The 27,416-nt window shown below is 41.3% G+C and overlaps 1 protein-coding gene across 1 annotated transcript in view; it reads right to left on the bottom strand.

Moving 5' to 3' along the window:
* Positions 1–27,416, bottom strand: part of PPM1H (protein phosphatase, Mg2+/Mn2+ dependent 1H) — a 131,414-nt gene that overhangs the window by 16,997 nt on the left and 87,001 nt on the right. Inside the window, exons 5-8 of the mRNA XM_071423520.1 lie at positions 25,191–25,275; positions 17,946–18,064; positions 4,798–4,861; positions 3,060–3,167 (exon numbers count right to left, since the gene is read on the bottom strand). Coding sequence (XP_071279621.1) covers positions 3,060–3,167; positions 4,798–4,861; positions 17,946–18,064; positions 25,191–25,275 — 376 coding nt within the window. The remainder of the gene's footprint in view (positions 1–3,059; positions 3,168–4,797; positions 4,862–17,945; positions 18,065–25,190; positions 25,276–27,416) is intronic.

Below are 27,416 nucleotides of genomic sequence, written 5' to 3'. Positions count from 1 at the left end.
TGGAAACCACACACTGTGCTTCCCTACCTCTGTATAAACAATTCAGAATCCAGTGCTGCACAGGGACCAAATATGACTGCTGCCTGACACCACTGCCTTTGCTTCCAAATGCCAAGCCTCCCAGATGGCAGAATAAAGATGTTGTTTCTTAATGCCGGTTTCTGAGCAAGGTGCGCTGCCCATGTTTGGCAGAACAAGTCAGGGGAAAACATGAGGAGTTAAAGCACTGCAGCTCTCTCTGGGAAGAGAGGCAAGAGATGATTAAGAGGAGGAGATGCAATAGAAAGCAAGTTGGAGCATATGCTACTTCCTAATAATACTCAGGGGTTTTTTGCCAATATCTCTAAATTAAGGTGGCTGGTGCTCTGTCTTTCCTCCTCCTGCCCTCATACATTTCTGCTGAATTTAGCTGTGAAGAGGATGTGGAAACAAAGCCAATTTTGCTCCCCTTTTGCAAAGCAGTTAAGAGATCCTGAAACGTGGCTAGCATACGAACTGGATGCCACATTCCAGAATTTGAACATGTACAGACACATTCCCCACAAATCGGAAAAGCCCATGAGAAGCTTTGGTTTATAGACACGCACAAACACTGCGGCAGCAATTGGCAGAGATGATATTGCTGGGATGCTGTGTTGCAGCCATTACGTACCCCAGAAACACTGAGTCTCAGCAAGCCAGAAAGAGAAATAAATAGGTGGAATTGCATCATTTTTCTGGCATTAGATCTATCACAGTGAGGAGGGCAGAGCTCCTGCCTGCCTGGCTGAGGAGAACAGGAGCAGGTCTCAAGTGAGGGACACCACACATTCAGAGGGGAAAGTACACAATTGATAGCAAGGAAACATGAAGAAGGGGCTGTCTGTAGATCGCCCTCTTTTCTTCAGGGCTGGGTTCTCTCAGCACTTTTAAAATTTTTATTTTTATAATTGGAATTTTACATATAATTTATATATAATAAATATAAACATACATAAATTTTATATCTCTGTTTATAGGCCTGGAGGCGAGAGGGGACCACACCGCCACTCTGTGGAGTAAGCCAGATCTCCTTTAGTTGTGGGGTGGATTGTGGTGGTGCATCCTTCCTCCCTGCCTCTCCTCAGGCTAGACTATGATCTCAGAAATGCTGTCAGGCCTTGGCCTTGATGAACAGCACCTAGGCTGAGCTTCTCTCAACTTATCAGAAACACTGTCTGCTCCCAGGAACTTGTGCTGTGTAATGAGCTCCTGGCATTTTTCAAACAGCCTTGGAAACCTATTCTTACCTGGATAACAACCCAAATGGCACAACATCCTAACAAAGTTATCAAACTTTCAGAGAAAGTTATCACCCAAATTGCAGCCAGAATGGAAAATTAATATGGCTAAAACCAACTTTGGTGCAACCCTATAAACAGTGGGCCCAAGTGAGAGCCTTTGAGCTCTCCTGGACCACAGCAGGCTGTGTACATATTCTTTTAGGTCTTTGTACCTATAAGAGTGAATATACCACAACAAAGGTACTAGGAATGTTGCTCTGCTAAATTCTTAAATATGTTAAATTTGTAAGTTAAGCCCATAAGTAAGTTACTGTTGTGCTTACAGTAAATTCTATAGAATCTTCTGTTAAATTGTTTAAATTTAGCTATTGATTAAGTGTTGTTAAAACCTTTAGGCCTAAACCGGTGGTCAAGCCTGGGGAAAAGTTTGGCAAAGGGGTCTACTCTGTGACTCAAAAGGAGGGTCTCCCTTATTCCTTTTTATCCTTAACCTTTCCCTCATCCTTCTTTCTTACCCTTAAGTTTTTTTGTCCCCAGCTTCCACATAGATAATTTTGGCTAACTTTAGTTTCAACTTGATTGGTTTTAGATTTTAGTCCAATTTTTTCTCTGTGTGCTCCAACAATCTAGTAAGTAGTAGAGTGAACCCGGCCAACAAACTTTGTTGTGCTTTCATTTTAATATTGAACCTGCTTTTGTTGATACTTTTGTTGGTGATTCTTTGAGCAGCCTGAAACATTCATGACAAATTTGTCTTGGAGATGTTATAAGCAAGGTTTATTTAATAATTTCGTTCCTTCTTAGCAGTATGATGTTATTTGTGTGATTTCATTCTCTCATACTGCTATAGCAAGCAACAAATTCAAGGTCAAATACTGGGTATGGTTGAAACTCTGGCAATCCAGTTGACAATGGACAGTTTTTGGGCCATGGAAGCAAAGCTGCCTCTTTTTGTGCTGTCATCAGATGGTTTGCCCTTGCTTAATATTTTATGAAAAATATGTGACATCTGTTCCTTGATGTAGGAACAGGAGGAATGCAGTTACAATGGGAGAAAAAAAAGCAAGGCTTCCATGTTCCTTGTTAACAAATAAATTTCAATCCCTTTGGAAGGCTTGATATTCTTCACTGCAAGGTCTCCAGTGGTCAAAAAGTGGGTGGAATTGCTTGTGATGAGGCCATTCAAAAAATGAAGGAGGCATTTAAAACTACTCCTAACCCAAACTACCACATAGTCTCCTCATAACACCGTCACTTGGGAATGCACAGTGTCATTATTTGGTATTAGCACAAAACGATCAAAAGAACTGAAGGTTAAGGGGCATACAGATGGAAGCATGAAGTACTCTTTCTATGACTCTTGGCATTTTCCTGCTTAAGAGTTGATCTGGTATCCTCTGTGTAAAGCAGGATACTACACTCCTGTGGAAGACATCCCTTCTGCAGTACAGGGATTTACATCTTCTGTGAAGGCAGCATGATCTAGGCCTTTATGGGAGCTGCAGCACATGAAGGTGGAGGGAGAGATGGGTGTCTGTCATACTGAATGGCAAGGCTTTGGGATAACCATAGCACAGGGATGTGGAGCAATCAGCACACAGCTGGGGGACTTAGAATCTGCTATGAACTTAGCTCCTGCTATGTCAATGTTACTATCATGCTGCACTTTCGGAAAGGGCACCATGTTACCTGGACTGGATTACAGTCAGAAGGGATGATTTGAGAGGAACAAATAAACACACTAAGTAAATTTATTTCCCTCTCACAAATCAGATAGTTGAACCTTGGCTGTTTTACCTCAGGAGATGAGGACAGAAAAGGTTTGATGTATATATTGGAGTCGTGCACTTTCAGGTCATGGTCTCCCAGTCCTCGAGTCACTCCAATTGTTGCCATAACCCGAGCCTGGAAATAAAGAAAAGCAGTGGGATAAAATCTTGTTACGTGGACTGTGTCAATAAGGAATGAGATAATATTCCTACTCTGTAACTGCTACAGTTAGGGATGAATTCCCTTTTCTCTCCCAGAAATGCTAGATTTAATACAGCAAAACAACGTCAAACTTTTCACACTCAAGCCATCTCCATTTTCCTCCTTATTAAGCTTTGTTTTCATCCACATCCCACTCACCATCTCTAAGGTACTGGGTCTACAGAAACCTAACCCAGTCACCTCACTGTCCACACCAGTCTGTGAGAGCATTCCTTCAGCAAATTATACTGTTAGTATAGGTTTTACAAAGAGGACAAGGAGCTCAACTACTCACATAATGAATCTGTGGTATTTTCCTATTGACATATTGTTGTACATTCCCTTTACCAGGGAAAAGTGCCAAAGGCACCTTAAATTGCTGAAGACACACGTGACAGCAGCACTGACCACAGTGCTCTCTTCTAGGGAGAGTCACTCTACAGCAGGTCTGCAGTTCCCTCACATCTGCCACTTCCTTCCCCCAGCACCTTCCTCTGTGACATGAGTGGTGTCCCGAGAGGTTCTGGGCTCTCCTTCATTAAATCTGCTCCAAAGACTGACCAGCCATTCAGCCTCCCAGGGAACCCTGCTCTCTGTGCTCTACAGATCACTTCCCCCAAACTCAAGCTCAGCCACAGCAGCTTCTGAGCAAGGGAGCTCACCATCACTAACGGTGCGCAACTGACTCAGAATCATTTCGCCTCAGTGACTCCTGGCTCCACAGAGCCAAAAGAAAGTAAATTAAAAAGATGTGCATGAAACATTTTGCAAATAATTATAAACCTAACGAAATTCAGAGATAAGCTGCAGGTCTGAATCTTCGAAACATGGACAGATTTTGAAGAGCATCTATTTTTGCATTGAGATAAGAACCCAATGCAGCAGAGGAGCACTATTAAGAAACACAGCAAGCATACCAATATCAGCAAACTGACACCACTGCATCCTTATATTGATCCTACTGCTGCATCCAGCTAAGCTTGCTGGGACCAACACTAATGATCTCACTGTTCTTAATCACAGAGCTGAAAACAAAGCATAACAAACAGAACAGTGTTTCTCCCTTTCAACTATCAGCCTTCACACGGCAGAAAAATTCAACAGTGAGTTCACATAACCTTATCTTCTTCAGCTAGTGTCAAAGGTGTTATACTTTACAAATCCTGCCCTGATCCCTCCTCTTCCTAAATTAGAGTTTTGCATCTCAGAGCACTATTAAATATCTCCCTGCTTTGTTCTAACTATATTTTACAATGAAACAGGAACATTTAAAGTCAATTACTTACGACACTCTCATTGTAGCCTATTTACAATGAAAGAAAAACAAAAGCAAACTAAACAACAAATGACTGCTGTAAAATGGTTATTACTATGTTGAGCTCTCCCCACCACCCCCCAGACATGAGACTGATTTATGACAGAACCAAGATATTCTTTCAAGCTGTCAAAACGATAAAATAAAGAGATACTGAGTGGAAAACATTGGACTGCCATGGGCTAAACTGAATGGTAAACAGCACAGAATTCCTTCTTCCTTTGGTCTGAGGAAAGCAAATGTGCCCACCTTCTTGCCTTCTCCATATATAAGGGGAAACTTCAAGTCATCTTCTTCAATGGTTTTGTATGCCCTGTGGGGGGAGAACAAACAACATTTATGAAGCTTGTAGTCAGTTAGTGACCCAGTGCCCTGAAACAAGCAGCTGTGATTTCAAAAATGGGGGGAGAAAAAAAAATCATTATTTTTCCAAGGGACTCTGTCTTTGAACCAAGATGTAAATTTCTTTTTCTGCAGGAAGGTTTTCTGTAAATAGTTATCCATTTCGCTAAAAGGAAAAGTGAAGATAAGAATATATCTAACATGCCAGGCTGCTCCTATTGATTGCAAAGAAAGAGGTGAACTGGAATAACATCCTAATCAGGTAAGGTATTGTTGGATATTGTACCAGCTATACCATAACACAATGTCATAAAAAACCCCAAATCCAATCAAATAAAAAACCCAAACAAAACCAACTCCAAACCCAAGAAACTAACCAATGCCTAGATTGGCACTGTTAATGTGAAACGCGAGCAATGACAGGACATGTACACATGGCGTTAAACAGCTGTCTGATCCTGTTCTCACCCTCCAGGACCACAGAAACCAAGACAAGCTTCACGTGCTGAAGTCTTAGGATATTTAGTGCTCATTTGACCTTGACTGCAACAGTCAAGGTTGTCAGAGGTTTCACATTTCACAGCAGCTTTCCCATGGACAAGAGAAGTAAATGCTCATGCTCTGATTCTGTTTACCGCATGCCTGTGTACTCTACCTTTTACATATCCAGCTGCTGACACTGATGAGGTGAGAAGGTTAGCAATTTTGCCAGTGAGAAATAAAAAACAAACCAACAGAAGATGACAGTCATTCTTATAAGCTGTAGAGTCCTGTGGTTTGCATGATACATGCTTGAGCTCAGATGCTGCAGCTTTTTGGCTAAGGTGCACTGCCCCAGAGAGGCATGCTTCCCTTCATACCACAGTGTCATCCCTCCTCAGCCCTTCCCTGCATGTTGTGCTTCCCTCCTGGCCCATCCAAGCCCAAAGCCCTCAGGGTGACACCAAAAGCACCCCGGGTACACAAACCAGAGGGGCAGGGAAGGAGCTGGGCAGATCCCCTGCCAGCCACTGCCAACCCCTGCTGTAGCTCTCCAGGATGGCTGCCTGAGCTCCAGGGAGTCACATGGGATCGTGTTTATGCAACGTTAAGGCTCCCATGTAAACCAGCAGGAAATTGAAAATTAAGGGTGAAATCATATATTGTAATCAAACTGCCCCCTGCTTCACCAAAATATGGGACAGGCCTGGGATCAATAAATGGTGCTGTACATGCTGCATCACCCAGGCAAGACTCAGACTTCCGGAGAATTGCAGAGACATTTAAGCCCCACCATTAAATTTCCCAGTAATCACAGAAAGGGATCATATTAGAGTTCTGGAGGTGAGGAAGGACCAAGAAGAAAGAGAAAAGCCATCAAAATTCATAGAAGAAACAGTAGTGGAGGGCTCCCCTCACATACTAAAAAATATTACTATATATAAAATCCCAAAATGAAACTAGGTGAGGTTTGCAAAATACAGTGGTGGGTCCTTCATGTAGTCAAGAATATCTTAGAAAATACAACCATAATATTTGGCCATCTCTCTAAGACACAATACAGTGAAGGCATTCAAATGGAATTCTGCACTGGGCAGGGCAAATAAATTATCTCTTAAACCAAACAAAGAGGCTCAAATTACTATAAGTAGCCAACATGATAATATTTCCCTGATGTTTAAAACCTGGAACATCACTCGGTTGGGAAGGAGGAGTTGGTCATGGATTTTGCTCTTGTTCTTTCCTTTATTCCCAACAAATATCTCTGCCCCACTCACTAAGTTGGATATCCTGGTTTGAATGTAGAACAAAAAATTTACTGTTTCTGACTTCTCATGAGCATGTTTCAAAGCTTCCAACTGGACCTACAGTACTGGAAGACCTGGGAAAACATCATTGAGGAATCTGAACTATGCCTTGCATAGAGCCAGCTGTGCTCTGCCACCAAGAAAAGGGGTATCAGGTGAGCCCATTGTGGGCATCAGTCAAATGACTAATCAAGCCACAAGCCTGACAAGAGAACCATTCCTACTGGATGTTCACATTGTTGTACATATTTGTTAAAAAAGCAGACAAAACTAAGGTGATGTGGCTTAACTACTTGCAGCCCCCTCTTAAAAAGAACAAACAAGCCCATTCTTTACACACAGACTATACTATCTGCAAGGTGACCACAACTATTTAAGACCAAAGCCCTCACTTTACACTGCCCTGTAAGCTGACAAAAGCAGGGACCAAGCTTTTTCCCCTCTCTCCTCTTCCTCCTTATATTCTCCTGCACAACACCTCACACTGACTGTGCTTTAGGAAGAAAGGAAAAAAGTATCATTTAGGCCAGTGTCCTTCAAAAGAATGCTCCCCACTGCTGAGTGCAGGTTCTTTCAGGGAACCATTAAAAAACCACTGTCCCTCAGGCCTTCAACTGTGACACCTCAGTGTAAGGACACTGGGGGAGGCTGTGTTCCAAGGGCTGCAGCCAACTTGTTCCATCAGCAGATTAGGGAGAGCAGCTGGCCAGCCTGTGACCTCCTGAAGCTGTGCAACTAAGTGAGGGAGGCCCAGAGAGCTACAGTGATTTATTTTGTGGTTACTCATAGCCTGTCACCTCTTGGGCTTAGAACTTGGGTGTCAAACTCATCTCAAATGTGCTTTTTCTGTTGATGTTGCTATTGCCTGAAAAATTGCCATCACGTAAAAAACAATGCTCAGAACTGCAATCACAGCAGCAGAGGTAGCAGAGACACACTGAAAAGCAACCTGGGCCACTCTAGAAAAGTATCTATCTCCTGCATTACCAGAGAAACAGAATTAATAATAGTCTATGTGTGGTTTGCTGCAAGAGAAGCATGAAGCACAGCTTTTCAGCTAACAACTCAGCAACTGCACTGGGGAGACAAAAAGAAGGTATGAAGTTGATTTTCATTTCTGCCCTGTGAAACCTCCTTCATTTTGTATGTGGGTTTATTTCACATAGGCTACAATACAACCTTCTGGACTATTTCTCTTGATTTTATGTAATAAAGTTGCATTTATATTGTTGTTTACTGTATGTAAAAGATATAATACAGCAGTAGGTATATCAAACACAGATACACAGAGAACCTGAGGGGGTGGTTTGGCTCTTTTAGTGCCAGCACGGCCTTATTCAGCCCTCTGTGTAATTCAGCCCAGCACACTGCTTTAACAACACAGTGTTGCAACCCTCCCCTCTCCCTCTCTCTATCTTCCTTGTCCACATCCCAGGAGGTTTTGGTGGTCACCAGGGCATGACAAGAAAGGTTATAAAGACAAGGCAATGCTATTGCTTCCAGCTCTGAATGAGCCTAAAGCCTGTTAAGTGCTTCTGCCACGTAAGCCTCTATTTTTCCAAATGGAAAAACAGGAGGAGCAGTGGGGAGTAGAAAAGGCAAGCTCGTGCCCAGCTAGATCTAGCTGCATTTTTTTCAGTTAACTTTGTTTCTTCTTTTCATTTCAAAAGAATTATGAAATGCTACTGCTGTCCAAAAATACTGAACTAGGCCTTGACATATGTACCACCCACAAAGTTACATTTGGACTCAGGATCAACATTTTGGAAAACCGGGCCAAATCGCACCAGGAGCCAAAAGAGATGTCAGAACAAAAGAACTAGGACTGACATGATGTTACTCATATGCTAACTGGAATCTGCTCTAAGTGCACGGTGAAAAAATAACCAGGAGCTGCTAAATGCACAACACAATCCACAGAAGTTTCTTATAGTGCTGGGGTGATTAGTGCTTTTACACTCTAGAAATAAAAGATTATCAAAGTTACCTGTATATTTCTGAGTCAGAACTTGAAAAACCATTTATCTCCCATATGCAAATTTCAGAGCCATAATCCTAAATAATGTCTTACATGTGTTATGAGTTCTCCTGCCATATAAGTTGTTCTTAAAACTGGCCCTCTGAAAGCACATACAAATTCACGTAAGAGTAGAAGTTGATGACTAAAACCAAAATCCACATTCCATTTTCCTTTGTGGCAAACTGTGTAAGGTTACTGGTCACAAAAAGTATTGCATTGGCATCCCCAGGCACAACAGATGGTGTTGAAAACACAACCCACCCTGACCTGGAAGGTTCAGTTCTGTGCACAACAGGGGAATCCAGACTCTGTGCTCTGCTTTTTCATGGAACTTGGCTTTAGAAAGTTTGTGCTTCACATCTCTGCTTGTGACACCTAATAGTAAACTGAGAATTAAACCTAAGGAATAGCAAAGAAAATAATCATCAAAGGGCTTTAGCTTGAAGCATAGAATACACCTACTTGTGGCAAACAACCAAGAGAAAGTACTACCGCTTCATAAAGTCCTAGTTCACACTGAGTACAAGGCTAAAGGCATCTCTGAAATAGGTTTGTAGATTTTGTGCATTTCTAGCACTGATTTGCTACCACTCTAAAAACCACCAAACCTAGGGCCATCCATACACCTTCCACCTGCCCCAACTCTCCCCCTCACCCAAAAGAACCCAACTCACAACCCAACTACTCCAGCTATCCAAACAACCTCCTTCTCAAGCTCAACTTTCTTTAGTCATACCAACAGAAAATCATGTTTTAATCTTTAAGCAACACAAAACTTGATAGAAACTCTTTCTTTCTTTTCCCCTCCCATACAAGTAATCAGTGTAATGGAGCTCACCCTTTGGGCAACAGAGCTTAAACCACCAGTCCAAAAAGAACTGTTCATCTGTACTGTCTGTTGAACTACAGGCATCTAACCAGTGTAAGTGCATGCTTACTATCAAGAAGAAAAGATGTGTAGTACAGGTTAGGCACAGAGCCACTGAAAATTGTACCATTTATGTCTCAACTCAGCCATAATCTTAAAAAATGTCCTTACACTGGTGCTTCTGCAGAGTCAGGATCTCTAAGTCCAGACAGCCCTGTCTGATACTAAGTACCCTCTAGACAGGTTAGCGCTAACGTTCAGTGTCTCAGTATTTTTCCCCTATTGCTTGTCAGACACATAGTTTAATGAAATGAAATTACAATAAACAAAGATAATTAAGGGACACAAACTATAGCAATGTTTGTTAAGAGAAAAGATGATGGCAAAGCCAAATGAAAGACTGATGCACATGCATATGGGCACAAAACAGTTTTTAGGGAAAGATCTACCTTAACCAAGATACTCTCACAGGCCTTCTTTCAAGTAAAGAGGAAAACATACAAGTTTTAAAACACTCATTATTCACAGAAAATTCAGAAACACCTTCTTATGAACCTGAAATAATGCTTCATTTTGAAAATCCCAGTTCTGTCTACCAATCTACAAATTAAAAAAAAATAAATTCTCTCAGCATGACTTGTACACATCTATGATCTCTGGCTTGGTCTAATCAGACTAATACATGAGCCTTGGACTTCGAGGGAGCCTTCACTGCTGTGTACAGTCCCAAGACGAAGTCTGCACTTCAGAGAGCTCCAGCACCACATATTCCTGTGGAAGTAATTCCTAAGCAAAGCAAACAATCCATTTTGGCCAGCCCAGTTTAAAGACATGCACCAGAAATTTTTCAGGCACTTTCTGGAGTGTGGCTGACTTTTTAGTCCATTAACCTCTATTGGAGCATTAAAGAAAATGTTAGAGGAAAAGTCAGGGACAGGACTGTCAATCATCTCAAGCATTTAGAGAGGTCCTTGCCCAAAAAAAGATAAATCAGGAAGAAAATGTAATGAAGGTATTTAAAAGGAGAAGCTGGGAGGGACAGAGAAAGAGTATAGCAATCACTTTCATTCACTACTTGTGACCTGTTGAGCTTTCACTACTGAGTGACAAAACCTGTGCTCAGATACTGCAGCTGCACATCAAACAGGTTCACCTTCTGCAACAGCCTCAGCAGGCCAAGCTTTTCTTTTTTGCCCCCAGTGAACTTGCTGCCTTGAGCACTTATTAAAATTTATTTAATTTCTTCTACTCTTAAAAGACAAACAGGAAGGTTTGTCAGCAATTTACTCTGGAGATGGAGGGGTAAGGGAAGTGGTCTGTTAACACTCTGTGAGCTGAGTGCACTGCAGTGCACTGTGATGGACAGAAAAACTATTTGTAAATTGGTATTTTGCTGTATTTGTTAAAAGGTTGTTGTGAGGCAGATGGGAGAAAGGCTGCATGTTAAACTCAAGTGCCTGCTCCATACTTGTTAGCTGGGATCCTCTGGAGGCAAAGGAGATTGAGGTTGAGGAAGAATCGCAAAGTAAATTCTTCTGGGAAAGATCTCTGCAGTGCAGGATGGAGGAGGCATTGAGACACAGCAAGCAGAGACCTCACCATTCCACAACAGTGTTGGAAACTCCTCCAAGCAGCAAGGGGCTTCCTCTCAGCCAGAAGCAGAGCCATAAATCAATCTTTGGTAACAAGGGAAAGAAAGAGAACTTCTATGGACCCAGCTGAGGTTATGTCAAATTTGTGCAGATGGGGAAGCCAGAGAGCACAAGTGTGGAAAGAGACTTCACCTTATCAAGAAGAAGGGATGTTTTTGCTTGGATATTCAGATTGGAAGATTATGTCATTCCAGTTTAGTTTCCTTCTGACAAAACAGACTGGGATTCTTTTTTTTGCCCTTGCATACGCAGCACCCAATTCCACACCAAGGCAAAGCCCAAGTGGAGATGTACAGCCATGCAGGGACAGGTCTTAGATGCACAGAAGGAGATGCTCTTGCAGAACATGACTCAGACCAACCTCATTCTTATAACTCTCATTTGGCCCCAGAGAGGCCATTTACACAGAGCTTTACTCCAGCCTTAAGCTTTCTCTTTTGTTGCAGCAGTATTACTTTCCTGTTTTTGCTTTCTCCTGCCCCAAAGACTCTGGCTCAGCTGCTGTGGCATGTGCACACTTGGGGGAAAGAGCCATTCATCACCGTCAGGAGACGTGCTGTACACAGCAGGTCAGCTCTCACCTCCTGCTGCTCCTGCAGTGAGGGCCGCAGATCCTGAAAAGATGCATAACATGCACATTGCAAACAGCCATTCATCATTGCAGAGCTGTGCCCCAGACAGCCAGGCACAGCCCAGCAAGCTGCTCTAGCTGTGTGCACCAAGGAGGCACGTCCCCTCCCGCTCCCCGCTGCCTTGCAGCGACAGACAAAAGCACACACACAGAAAGCCGGGCAGGTGACTGCCGACGATGGTTTCTGCTGCAAAAATTATATCCTCTCTCTCCCCTCCAGAACGGCTCAGTGCTGCAAAGGTGCCCCATAATCATTAAATTATGAAAATGTAAGTTGCTGGAAGGAAATTAATACCAGGCACGACTGGGGAAAAGGTTGCTTTCTCGTGAAGTAATTATGAAATTAAAATTTGATCTCTCCCTGGCGATTGTACAAAGGATACAGCTGAGGTCTCAAACACAACAATACAGCCAGGTTTTCAGCAGAAGAAGCATAGAATGTTTCACTAGACAAAAAATCTCAATTAAAAAAAAACAGGGGAAAGGATGACTTTTTGTAAATTACATGATTTTGGCTAAAAGGCACAATCAAGCAGGTTAGAGCACAGGGTTTGCAGACTTCCAATTACTTCTTACAAGTTGGAATCAAGCTGTTAGGAAATGCAGCTTATCTGAATAAGACTAATAATGCTAAGCTAATTAGACCCACAGGCATTAGCCAGCAGATAAATTCAGGCCAAAAAGAGGGACACTGTCACTTTAAATACTGCCTTGGGATCGGTGGAAAAGCTAATGAGGAGTGTCAGTTGGGGCTGTTTTATTAGGTGGTTCTCTAGAGACTATAGCCTGAGGTTGCTGTAGCAGGGCTTCTGTGCTTGATTCAATAAATCAATTTATATTAAAGGAGGGTGCAGCACAGGTGCCAGCTCCATAAAGCATTTTTGTGGCATTTCTCAATCTGCTCAGGCACTCCTTGGGCAGGCTACCTGAATGTGCTGTCAAAGGACATTGAGCCCAGCAATAAAGAGTAAGATAGCGGCCACATTGGCAATATTTGCTCAAATCAGCTCACACATTACCAAGCAAAACATGTACATTGGCTCTCACCGGGTATTCTGGATCCCCAATAAGTGATTAATGAGAGCCTGGTTTTTGTGAGCTGGAGTCTGAACCGCAGACGGCAAGGCGGGCTGCACAATGAAAGCGAAAGGCATCCATCCCAAACAAAATAAAACGGCTTGAAAAGTGAAGTTGCTTTTTTAATCAGATGCTCAGAGGCTGAAAGACATTCCCTGTTGGAAAGAAAAGGGCGAGTGCAGAGCAGGCTGGCAGCTTTCCAGGCAGTGGACAATATTGACTCTAGAATAAAATAGGTTTTGCTTAGTGCTTGCCTCAGGGCACCAGCCTCCCTGCTTTGGAATAAACCATGCGGGCAGGCGATTCCCCAGCACGGTCTGACCCTCGGGGCTGACCCCGTGTGCCACCGCACTCCCTCACCAGACACACGGACACGGAGCTGGCCAGGGCTCCACTGCTGCTGCAAAGACGGTGCGCTCAGAGACTGTGCCCAATTCCCCTGCTCACAGCCACCTTGGCTTCAGCCCATGGTGTGTGGTGGGCACTACACTGCCTCAAACCATTTCAGATGGGGTGCAGCTCAGCTTTGCTGCTCAGCTCGGCCTCTTCTGGAGGGCAAAGGAAGCAACCAACAAGTAGGTCAAAAACCGTACTTGTTATCTAGGTCTCTTTTGCCATCCTAAAATCAAGTCAAATAGCTGAAGCTGTGATCTGGATACAAGCCTTTAAAGAACTGCACTTCAGTGCAAGCAGCAGTAAAGCCACTGTTTCTGTTCCAAGGAGGAGCAAAAAATTAATTTTGAAACCACTGAAGTTGATCCCAACTGGTAGTGCCTTCTGGATGCCTTTGGTTAAGCACAGTGCTGTATGGCTCCTCCAGCCCCACAGAAGGCTGGGAGGGGAACTCTGGAAGGAGACACAGTGAAGCACACAGCCAGTCAGAAACCCAAGTTTCTGAAGGTTCTAGGATATAGTCAAAGCAAAATACCTCCAAACTGTTCACACTGGATGTACACATGAAGGAAATCTGACCAACTGTGTCTTACCTTTAAATAAAAGCCAGAGACAGAGAGCACTAATTCTGTGCAGTCCTTTAAAGGAGCAGCTGTCACCAGGCCTACTGTTTCCCTCCTCCCCCCCATTTCCACTTCAGATTACTCACCCCACTTTTTAGCACTGACCAGACTCTGCTTACATCATGGCCTCTCGGTCTCTCCTGATGCTTATATTGCCAAGACTTGTGAAAACCACCAGGACACCTCTCTCCAATACAAGTCTAAGCTCTGCAAGGCATGGCCTTGGAAATTCCAGTCCAGAACCCAGCTGTGAAAGACTGTCAGTAACACAGATATCTGCCAGCAAATTATGGCTCGAGACAGCTTGAAAGCTTGTTCAGCAGGACACACTGCTCTTAAGATGCCTTGCCAGCTACACTGCACGTTTTGCAATCGTTGTTCAACCACAACACACATAGGGCAAGGGTGCAGGAAGGGCAGCTCATGGTCAGCTCCCAGCAGTGTGGGATTTATTTTACATATATTTAATACAGCATGATTTCTCATTGCAATTGCCACTGCAAAGAAAGGAGCCAGGGTAGGCGAGCTGGAGCGGGAAGGAAAAGGCTGGTCTCAAAGCAGTTGCAGGCAGCCTGGGCTAGTGATGTGGCACACATTGCTGGATCAGTGGTTGTCCTAATGCTGTGGGGAAACTTGGCAGCTGTGCTACCACCGTGGGCTGTGGAGACAAAGCCAGTGTGGAAACTTCACATGAAAAAGAAAAAAAAAAAAAGAAAGAAAGAAAAAATAAAGGGCCAAATACATTATAACAGACCCAAAGACAATAATCTTTTGTAATCCAAACAAGCTGGGCAAGCCAAGCCATTGTTGAGAATCTGAAAAGCTCTGGAGCAAAGGAGGAGGATAAAAATGAGGAAAAAAAAGTCATACAGCCTCTAATAGAAAACACAAAAATTATACTGAATTGTAAACTAAACCAGTTTAGTTTCCTGAGGAAACATCAAAGCAGAGAGTGTTCTACATTCTCTCACTAAAGGATTAAGTAATTAAGTGTAAGAGTTGCTTTTTCTTCCTAATATCACCTGCATCTCTCTACATGTATGTGGAAATGTCAACACACAATGAGGTTAGTGACCAAAAAACAATTCACACAATTGATCATCTGCATTGTATGTGATAAAAGTTCAGCAGCATTTTAGTGTATCAAGCTCTGGCTGGCCAAAGCACCATCTGACATTTTCTAGAAAAGGAATATATATGCTAATTTATTCTCCATGATAGATAGTGTCCTTAGAAACAAATGCAAAACAGACATGTCCTCGGCCACTGTGTCCTGATGCATCAGTTGAATCCAGGAATAAGAAAGGGAAGAAAATAGAAGCAAAATCGTTGAAGTGGAAAACAGCCGCTAAGAAACCTCTGCCACTTCAAACCATCACCTCTGAGGGCCCACCAAACTGGAAATCTAATGTCTTGTCCACAATCACAGCCACTAAAATTGACCCAGACTTTTACATAAATAGAAATGGATTGCTTCTCCTCTGCCTAGGGGTTCACTGCATACCATCCAATGGATAACAAACACCTTCAGTGAAACCTTGCAAAAAGAAATGGATCCTTATTTAGAAGGGCTCTGTTTTACACAAATGTATGGCAATAGAGCAATTTCCTCATCATTTTATTGTCCTGAGGCAACCAAACAAAGAGGTAATTGATGCACTAGTTGTGCAATATGGAGCAGCTGAAAGGTTCCAATTCTTTTATTAGGACAAAAATGTAGGCCCCATTTTTCACTTCCATCCAGAAGTCAAAAGGAACAGCAGGGAGAGGTAGCCTCACCACAGTCTCCACATGCTTCTGCTTGGCACAGGCCACCTTTTTCTGGGACAATACTGTGGTGAATTCAGACTTGAATTTTCAAGTCGCAGTTCAAACATTTATTCCAGAATAACTGCTTACAGCTAAGCATATTTGTACTGAACTGGTGACAATTTTTGCATTGACCATATTAGAATCTCTAACTGGATCAACGTGTGTCCTAGATTTCAGGAAATTCAGAAAAATCAAATGGAAAATAACTTTCTTCTCCTCCCTGCTATATGTTAGAGCTAAGAAAGTTCACAAACCAGTATTGAAAAGCAACACATTGGATCAAATCTGCCAGTCTGACTTACGAAAGCTCTTCTACCTCACTTATTATTCTACATTTAGAATTTCTGTTCCTTTTTCTAATGCCAAACAGTATTAACTATATAATGACCATTTTGGATAAGGTAAAGTGTTATGCATACATTCACAAGTGAGGTAGAAATATACAGATTACCCCTTCACTTAACTTTTAAACTGTCTATTGCTGTATGAATCTCAACTTTCTGCTGGTGATTTGAACTGGAAAAAAATACTGTAGTAAGCAAAACTTCCACTGAGTTTTTTTGAATTTTCAATTTGGAACCTCTAGTGTGCATAAATAGTTTTTTCCTCTTCATGCTTTACTTTGTATTTATCAATACCAAATTTGATCACTATATGCCCATTTGCGTTAATCACTTAATTCTTTGCAGTACCTCATGGTCATTCTTGTTTAATAGGAAAAGAGCTGCAGTGTCAACTTCCAATGCTGCAACTTCAACCATTCCAACCTCATTTCCTTTCCAGACCACTAACCAACAAGGGAAATGCAAAACAACTCCCATGAACCTGAAGAAACCCTCTTTGCTTTCCAGCCATGATGACAGAAATCTGTTCTTGCCCTCTTCTCAGGAAGTTCCTGGCCTATGATACTTCTGTAGCTCTCCCCCACATGTTTTTCCTCCCAACTGGCATGTCACATCTTGAAAAAGAGCTTTTGGAAGTCTACATGAAACCATTCTTTATTGGTGTCTCCAGAGACATCTGGGAGCTTAACAAAAAAACCCTCCTTCTGCAGAAATTGGGAGAGTGTCTCATGATCTTCCAAATGTTTTGCTGTCTAAGTCCTCAGTTGATCCAATGTTCTCATTCTGTTCCTATTCTTTTGCTCATGCCTGTAGCCTTTTTAAAATGTGAAGTCATCATTCTCAGGGTGAAACTGCATATTCTACTAGCAGCTGTTCAAGATGACAGACAATGATGGTTATTCTCAGATTTACATGTTCTGCACAAACACTTCAGATTATATTAAACTTAGATCATTATTCTGCCATTAAAACATAATTATATTTATGGTCCATAAAGCATGGAACAAAGCAAAAGTTATGTAGAGCTGTACTTGTATGTGAGCATCCAGACTTCCAAACCTAAAATAAGCTTTCTTTTTAACCCCTCTGTTCCTTTTTGTCTTGAAAGGACATTTACTGCTGACACTAAAACACAAATGTCATGGAAATGAAGACCATTTGCATATATTGGGCTTTTACCTTTATAGGTCATGCACAGAACTCACAACAGCAAAGATTAGGGCTTCTCCAAGGAGCCTCTTGAACGAAGAAAAAACAATGAAGACATTTAGCCAGGAGCAAAAAACCCCACGTCATTCTTTCTGTCTTCACTTCTTTAAGTCCATGCTATTCATTCAAGCATTTTCATTTTAGGCTGGTTGTGTTCAGATAGGCCCATGTCTAAAACAATTCCTCAAGGGATATCCAAACCAAGGGCCAGCTGCAGTGGAGTAGGGAGGAAGCTCCTCCCTTCTGCAAGCTTTCCTCAGCATGTAAGGCATGAGGGCCCAACGTCTTGGTTTAAAAGACAACGTCTGACCCACTCATCCAGAATTTATAAAAAACTATGTCCAAGATAGGAAAATTGTTTTGCTTTCAGAAAGATCCCCTGGCACATCTTTGCTTTATATGCTTTCTCCGCTTTGTAGTGCTCCCACACTACAATGAACTCTCTGGAGGGAGGTCCACTTATTTAAAACATTATCTTCTAGAAGAAAGATACACCTGAAAGAAGGAAATGCCTTTTCTTTTAGTATGCAGAGGTACACCTCCATGTTTGATGCAGTTTACACTAATCAAAGATAGGTACAAAGTAGGCATTGGCTGGGGGAGAAGGCTGACCCCATGCTGAGAAGGACACATTCTTACCAGCCAGTCATGTTGAAGTCACGGTACAGCATCCTCTTTCCAACCTCCTTGCGCTGCACCCTCCGTGGAAACTCTAGATGTGTGAATTCATTTCCCAGCAAGTGAGGCTGCATGTAAGCCTGTGGGCAGAAATCAAACCACAGATACCACATAAAACTAGACATCATCTATTTTTAATGAGCTAGTATTACCATCCCTTCCTGGTCCCTTCCCACACAAATTCCACCCACTCCTCTACCCTTCTTTTCAAATAAGGACAATGATGTGCTCCATTTCAGCAAACAATGCACATACACCATTTCTGCCCCTGCCTGATATCCAGCAGCAGGCTTATGCAGCCTTAGAAGTTGTCTTGCCCTCAAAATCCTTCATTTCTTCTCCCTACTCCTCAAGGTTTGGGATCTCTAAACTACACTTCATCCATTGACCCTGAAGGAGTCTGCAGAGCTTTGTAAAACAGAACACATGCCCTTTTGTAAGTCAGCAAGAGAGAAAGGAATGATCAAATACAAAGCCATGCAGAGACTTGAAGGGGTGATTGTGTAGTGAAGCTCAAGCTTTTTGACTCACAGTTCAGCTATGCCAGCAACACAGAAAACCTAACATTGCTACCACATTTTAATTGTCACCACCTTGAGAAAAATGCACCCCATCACACGACACTGCAAATAAACACAAGCTACAAAGCAGTTTATTTTCTTGTTTTTGAAAAACTACATCCTTCATCCAAAACAGACTTTAAGAAAAGCAGCAGCAGTTTTGTGTCACAACTGCAACTAAGGCCTTTGATGGTTTAATGCTCAAATGCTGCTCATGTCCTTTGTGTTGCACTGCTCTGCAGATGTTGGGAGGCCTCTTTGCCAGAGTTGTGCTTTTGACTCATGCTCTCCAAAGCTGACCATAGACAACAGCATCATGAGGCTCTTTGTCCACCGTGTAAATTTTTGGATTGAATTTATAGATAGATCACTTGACATGATAGTTTAATCCTAAACATACTCTATTTCTTCTTTCTGAAATACATCTCACTCCTTTTTCTTTAGTACTCAAATAAACAAGCCTTTCTCTCTTCCTCTGCAAAGCTGCATTGTGAACGAGCTCTTATGAAAGACACAGTCAAATTGGCTAGGGAACTGAAAAAAAGTTGCATTTCTTAACCTTTTTGCAGATAACTCTTTTTCCTCATCCAGCCAGTTAAGGCAATAAAGCCTGTCTTATCTTCAGCAGCAGCTGCCATCAAGGGAGATGAAATGAGCTGGGGTTTAGTTTGTATATATGTCATAAATCTAGTGCTCATCAAAGGTAAACAGCAGGAAGCACTGGAAGCCCTTATTGATCTACCTGGCATCTGTCATGCAGATAGTTCACAATAAAATATTTCCTGCATTTAAGAGTTGAGCCTGCTCCCACTCAATTTAATAGGAGCTCTATCAGGCTCAGCACATCACAACACTAACTTTCTATCAGCTTGTCCCTGTTCCCATCACCAGACATCCTTCCAGAAAATACCTCAAGCTTGGTTGGAACAGGACTGAGGAAAGTTGCTGTGTGTAGCCAACAAGATTGGATTCTGCTTTCAAGAGGTGGCTTTCAAGCACACAAGAGATCTTGACATCACGATCCCTTCCTGGAACAGGAACTCCATCAAATTCTCTCTGTGTACAGTTAAGGGAATTATATTTTTTTCCTTCAGTCTACAGTCAGCCAAGGTCCCCTTCTACACCCAAACATTGTTGTCAAGGGCCCTCTAATTGGATCCCTCTCTTCATTATGGAAATAGTTGAGATGCACTAGTGACTTTTGAGAGGTTCAGCAGTATTAGTCCACATGAGACTTTTCATACTTCCAGAACTCTGGAAGTATGAAAAATGAACTTCTTCATTTAAAAGTACACGTAAGCTTTTTATTTTATTTATTTTCATTCCAGTTGCAAAAAAGATGGAAAATTCCTAATGGTTTGATGCATCACATAATATGAACGATATTTTTTCTTTACATGATAACAAAGAGCTGGATTGGTTTTGGTATATTTAAAATTTCTTCTGGTCTATGATATTGTAAACAATGAAGTCAGTCTGCATTCAAAGTGAAATTTGGTTTGCTTTTAAAATTGCACAGCTTATCTTGATTAAAACATTACAAACCACTACCAGCTAAATACTGTCACCTGCCTAAAAAACAAGGTCATACTTAAAAAATAATCACACCTGATATCAAAATGAAGTTATCTAACCTTCAGATTGTGAGATTACTAGTCTGAAGAAGAGGTTCAGAAGAAAAACATTACAGGCTTTTAACCTTTTTTCACTTTAAACCAAGAATTTTCTTTAATGAAAAGGTAAAGCAACCAGGAGAGACTGCATTGCATAAAGATTTACTCAGATGGAAAGACTGAGGTCATAACTGAAATAAGATTAATAAAGCTGGCACAGTTACCAGTGGACTGCTAATGTTCAAATAAGACTTCTCTTCCGCCGCCAAGCCTCAATGCTTGATTTACAATCCAGGGATCTTAACTTGATTCTAATATTTTTGGCGTCAGTGAAACAGAGGGAAAAGAGCAATTTGGAACCTTCTGGTGTCTGAGATCTGAATTCTTATGTGAAGAAATGGGGATTTTTGTTGTGCTTTGCTTTATTTATTTAATTTTCCATATTTTTTACCATTTTTAAACTGTCAATTTTGATGCTTCACTGGTAATTCTACAGAGAGAAGAATGTTCTACTACAAAACTCAGTTGCAGCTTCCAATTGGGTTTGTTGAGAACTGTTCTCCATGTACAAGGCAGGGCTCTTCTTCCCACCTCAAGAAAACCATGCTGGGCAGCAGAACCAGAAAATAAACAAAAAGGAATACCTTAAAAATCTACAGAACTTTCAAACAGATAGACATGCAGAACCATGAAATCCCCTCAAGTGATCAAACAACAACAAAAAAAGATAAGTGAACTAACTACCAGAATTTCACCTTTGATGACACAATGTATCTTCCATTTTTTAATTTGTTTAGTCTCAATTTGCCGGAACCTCAGATCAGAAACACCACTCAGAGAACCTGAAATTTAACAAATAGTGTGGTGACCAAACACTTCCTGTATCCTTATGAGGTATTTTCAGACAACATTGTCATTCTGTGTTATGGAACTGGAACATTTGTCGTATTTTCTCTTTCAGAAGCTGTTAGAGCTTTTTGGCATAAATCTGGCATAGTCTGCATTGTGTGTTTTTGGTACTCTGCCATTTTATGGTGTGTTTTGTGGATGGATGCATTGCATTCAAAATTAGTTGTTTAAAATGAAGTTCACTCAAAGAAATATTAGTCATGGTTGTTTAAAAAGGGCATTTACTTCCTGCTGTGTTTCCTGGTGATTAAAAAAGCAAACATGAAATTAAGATAAACCTAGACTTACACACTAGCATGCCAGTTAATTAGGCAGCAGGAAACACTGCATGTATCTTATCTGCAACTCAGTAAGGCCTGCCACTGCCTTTTCCACTCCTTCAGTAGGCACTGCCCTGGAAAGTCGCTGGCACTAGTGATTTCACTGCATTCTCTGCTATTTTCAGATTTGCTGCTTTCCCCTACACCAGCTATTATCTTACAACGTTATACTTTTATTATATTGTGCCCTTTTCTCCAAAAGAATATTCCACTATATGGGACTACTGCTCAAAACAGCATGCACAGCCCAGCGCACCCAGAAGTTTTGCAAATAACTCAGCCATTATCATAGGGACACATTTAAAACAAAGAGAGATTAAAATTAAAGGATGTGGTGGCAAAAGGAAGGAAAAGACTAGAAGCCAAATCCATCTCTTGATTGGTCTCTCATCTTGTGAAAGGCCAGGACCCCTTCCATGGAATCACACATCTCCTTTACCACAGCATCATCCACTGTGTCAAATGGCTGAAGTAATTCTATGCTGGGTGATACAGGGAGCCAAAACTGTAAGTGAATTACATCTTGACTGACTTGCAATTGAAGTGCTGACTGGACATTTAGGAGATCTAGGTTCATTTCCTCTTCAGGCTCAGGTTCTGCAGGCATCCTTCAGCAGGTGAATATTAGTGTCACTATTATCCTCACCTGAGCAACAAAATAAGAATAGATCCCCTTTGAGCCCATGACTATCTGGGCTCATGAACCTTTGCTTGAATGGTGGCAAACACAAAGAGCACCCATAGTCACTGGCACTGGTGGCCACCCAGTCTCTGCTAGCAGTGACACCTGCACTGGTAGAAGTGGTGTAACCTTTCTGGTGAACTTTAGAAGGGCTCTTTGGCTGCACACGTGAAGATGCTACAAACACCACATTGACCTCACATGACATCTTGAAAGTGTAAATTTCAGTAACTAATAGAAATACACCCATCTGCAGTACACTCAATTCACCATTCATTTTAAACACATTTTCCAAGGGAATAAGTAACAAAATCTATCCTATTTACTGTTGCAATTTAGACTATCATGACTGAAATTAATAGTCTCCTCAGAAGATGAAAGAAAAATTGCTTCTGGCTGTCACTGCCTGCACAACTGCTGAATCTACCAGAGCAGTTCCCAGTAAATACTGGATTTTTTTTTTCCTTCAAGATACACTGATTCGGGAAGTTAGGACTTTTCCCAAGAGATGTGTGGAAGTCTCCTGCTACAGAATTTGCTACACAAATTCAGAAGGAGGCGTTTGAATGCCCACCAGTGGAAGGGAAGCAACATGGTGCACTGAACCTCTGCAGAAACTGAAGGATCAAGGGAATACTGGTGCAAAGCTTTCACATTTTACAACTTAAGAAGTGCTCTCTGACTGAATGATTGATTGTCTTCTGCAATACTCTCACAAGCTGCCTGACACAGAAGTCTGTCTCTATCATATAGCCAGCCTGAAGTCTGCAGCTGGATGCTGCCCCACCACTGCCCTCCTATGGAGTGATGACCAGGCTCAGAGTGGCTTCAAAGTCAGAATGGATGGATAGATAACTTGTTCTTTTCAGGTGTCCATGCCAGAGGCCTACTGCCAAGGTAATTCTTGGATGCATGGCAATAAACTTGCCAGGACAGGCAAGTCCTTTTGCTTCCATTTGCTTCTCTCCCCTCTTAGTTACTCAATCAGTATTAGCTGAAGCACAGTTTTGTCTAAGACTAGATTGGAGGACTTCATATAAGATACTCACATGACCTGAACAACTCATTATCCCATGGACTTCTTTCCACACAGGAATTAAGGCTCAGGAAAGAGGGCCTAAAAGAACATCCCACGTGACTGAAGGAATCAACAGGCACTAAATTTAGGCAGATGGAAGCTCCTTCATTCTGACAGCACCAAAAGTGTCTGCTGCACAGGGAACAGCTTGCAGGCTGTAAATCTATACTCTCCCTTTGCTTGTACAGTAACTTCCTCATAGTGAACAGGATCTCTGCATTTACCAAGTAAAATATTAATGCTAAAGTGATTATGGATTTTCTTCCTATCGTGCAGGAAGAACATATTTGAAGCACAACATATTTGAAACAAAGAAACTCAGCTTTAACTGCAAGTAAGAAAATAGACTCCAAGTAAATAGCTTTCAGACAGAAAAAGAGACAAGAGATGTTGGTGGTAGAAACACAGACTAATAGAACCTGGGGACAGACAAGTGATAAGAGGATTAATTGGGATCTAATTAGCAAGATAGATGCAAACTTTGGAGTGTAATGCTTATGCCAACTTTGCAAGAAGTTTGAAGTCATCTTTTTATTTTTCTTTTTTTAAACACAAGGGTAAAAATCTTACTTAGGGAATGCTGTGTTTGAAATTATCTGTAATTTTGTTTCACGGTCTTGCTGTCTTGCATGTATTCTCTTTGAACATGATACCCGTAGACCTGGCATATTTGTTACATACAGAATTAAAATAGACAAACAAAGGTAAAGGAATTTTCCACAGGAAACAGCAGAAATGCTTTTCAGATCAGCAACTGGTTTCAAATTTAAGCCAGAAAGGACATCAAAAGAGAAAACAAAAACCCTTGTAGGCAATGTTTTATCTCATATTTCCTACAGTAGTAGCAGACTCCCTAGATGCTAAAGATACCTTTTATTTTAGAGGCAAACAAATTATTTTAAATGTAACTGAATTGTAAATATTTATTAGGCCTCTTTTCCATTTGGTTCTCTGAATATGAATAGTCCCAAAGCAGTATTTCCTCTGAAATTTTCAGCTTCAAGCCAATGAATCTGACTGAAAAAAAATTAAATGTGACAATTGAGGAAACACAATTTTTTCTTTAAAACCTTCTACCTCTGCCTTTCAAACACTGGGATTTTGTCTAGTTTCAAACCACAGTGAAAAACGAGGCTGAAAATAAAAAACACCTTAAGACCTGGGAACATTGCTAGCCTTGGCCTGTCCACCTTAAGTCAGGCAAGGCTGAGAGTGACCCCACCTTGGCTGAAGCTTAAATTTCTAAAAGAAACAGAAGAAGCACAAAGGAAATCTCTCAGCCATGTTAGAAATTACGTTCTGACAAACAACTAATTGACTTCAACCAACTGATCTGTCCATTGAAGAAAACCTTAAAAAGTAACAGGATGGTTTGTATGAAAAATAACACTATACATTTTAACTTATATTCCTCAGGCAGCTTATCAGCCAACACAGCTTGGTCAATAAAGCATCCCATGTGTGCCCAGCTAGTCACCCTGTCCCAGCTTTATGGGCGCTGCTACAGTAAATAAAACTAATCTTTGATCCATCCTATCCTGCAGCTACTAATGTTCACTGAGATCACCTCTAAGTTGGATATCTTTCTTCTGATGGAGATACTGCTGGCATACTGTTTGAGTAAATTAATTGAACTCTGCAATATCACTCACATACAATGAGCAGTCTGTGGTATTTCATACTGTCACACAGCAAGCACTGGGATGGATTGAAATACACGTGTGGCTCGTTAACTCTGTGTCTGAGTTCTCAAAATCCAACACCAGTGTGCAGGGTCTGCAGCTGAACAATGTACACGAGCATAGCCACGCTAATTGATGGCCTTTGCTGAAGAGGTAATACTCCTTTCACTGAGATTTGCACCACCAGGATTTTCTCCACATCTGCTGATGGCTTAAAGACATACATGATCAGTCACTGGTGTTCAGTGGACACATCATCCTTCACTGAGCCACAGCAACTCAGCAGCATTTCTCTAAGCCTTTGACATTAGTGGGCAATGCTTGTCATCAGCAGCACTTGATTTGGTCCTCAGGTCTCTTACCAGATACTGAAGTCGCTGGCGTTCAGTCTCTGGAGTGAATTCTGAAGACATTGGAATGACTTCACCATTTCGGATTATTATAGCTCTGTAAAAGTAATAAAACATCATCAGCACAGAAAAAAATAAGTAAAAAACCCCCAGAAAACCACAGGGTACAGTCACACTCTTATTCTCTTCAGAATTACAGTCAAATAATGCCATTTCTTTTCTACTGAGGTTGTCAGCAGAACAGGATAATTCCTGCCCTGCATCCTTTAGGCTGGGTAACAAAGTGTACTTGTATAAGCTGAGTTCATTTTAGAGCCCACAAAAACATCCAAGCAACAAAGGCAAGAGTTATTTCAATTGATGTCTACAGGGTATCTTTATTAAGTGAAATGCAGACACCCAGAGGAGATGCTGAAGAATCACTGATTGTAGAACAACTCTTTGCAGGTTTTAATAACAGTTGTGGCTGACACTGTCTAAACTACTGGCTTCAAATGACTCATCCAAGCACTTTCCAATCATTAATTGGTCATATGTCATGTCAGAACATTTCTACTCCAACATTAAATGGAAATAGCAAAGCAAATCCTATTTAGCACAAATTTAACTAGTTACCTGCTGAAAGATGGCAGGTAATGGTATGACTGTAGATTAGACAGGAGATTTTGTACACAGTTCTGCAAATTGCAGAGAGAAAATTTTCTCAAACATCTGCCTGTTGCCTCTTAACAATCTGATATGCTGCACACAAAATATGGTCCAATCTTTCACTGGTGTAATGCCACTGGCTGGAAGGAGGGAAGAATTCACTTAATATTTCTACTACATTCTGCATTCATGTATTCACTTACAGAACTATGTTCCTTTATCTTTCCATTATTTAGGCAGCTCTGTAAGTAGAGCAATGCCTGGCACTTTTGATAAACTATCTATCATCCCAAAGACTTTAATACCTGCTGTGGAACTGTTTCTCAGCCATCAGTAGATTAATTCAGTGTTTGGATAAACAGCTCTCCTCTTGAACATAGACAGAATTTGGTGTAGCTAAAAGAAGTATTTGCCACTTGGATTCCAGTTTCTCTATGTTTTAAATGTTCCCATTTCTGTGATATTTTCACCCCACTGATGTCCTATGCATGAGCTAGCTTACTTCCCTTGATCATTTGATCGATTTGCTGTCATTGCCTCTATGCCAGGTGTTCTGATGCCACTGGAATGCAACCAACAAATATGGTAGGCACACAAAGACTGAAAACTTAAACTTCTCAATTCAAAACACAGGCATCTTGAGAAAACCAACTCAGGTACAAACCTGAATTTCTAAAACTAGTGTCATTGGACAGATTTCCAAGTCTTGTGGATTGGTCATTGGACTAAAATTGCCTCCAAATTGTCATCTACTACTGCTAGTATGCAAAAGGCAGCAGCATTATCTATGAGTAAATGAACTGTTCACATTCCTGAGATTCATGTGGCAAAGAACAGACAGGTTCAGGATGGTACAACAATGGCAGATGTGGGAAGAAGCTCTGGCAATGACAGGAAAACAAATGGCTTTGCTTTGAAAGGGAACAAATTTACTGCTCTTGGGCTTCACGTCTTACTGCTCTTCACTTCCTTGCAAATAATCCTGTGTAGAAATTAGAGGTGGCAAGAGTGCATCCTACATACTGAAGGTTCCCCCTGGCCCTTAATTAAAACCAATATTGTGTACTTAGGATAGACATGGTAGTTGCATGTGCTTAATTTCCTAAAAAAATTTGTGCATAATTTTTGACACATTTTTTCCTCCTTTAGGGAATCTGAGTACAGACTTACAAAAATGCCTATCCAATCAAAAATAATAAAAGTTTGCTGAAAATTTTTCTTTTGCATTTCTGAGACAGTAATTTAAATACGAATTAAGAATTCTAACACCTCTCTTCTGCAACAACACTTTTGCTTTTATTTTTGCAGTTCCTAAGGTATTCATCTTTGAATGAGATTCATTTACTCAGACAGTGAACATTTTATATAACTTATTAAAAAGTTATTTGATTCAGGTGGAGTAGGCCTCCACCTAAGGGGTCTGTAGGTTTAGTACAGAGTATGTACTCTGGCAATAGTCTAGACTAGACTGATGAAAGAAGCTGATCAGACTCTAAACCAAATTTTAAACACTAGTTTAAGCAAATCATAAGGGATTTTCTGATCTTTTGCTTGTCTGAAAGAGCTAATATAAAACCACACATTGATATA

This window comes from Agelaius tricolor, unplaced genomic scaffold (assembly GCF_023055355.1).
Source record: "Agelaius tricolor isolate 1412-34295 unplaced genomic scaffold, bAgeTri1.0.p SCAF_3, whole genome shotgun sequence".
In the NCBI taxonomy this organism is placed as follows: domain Eukaryota; kingdom Metazoa; phylum Chordata; class Aves; order Passeriformes; family Icteridae; genus Agelaius; species Agelaius tricolor.
Note: the sequence above shows the minus strand (reverse complement) of the source record. Positions and strands in the feature narration are given on the sequence as shown.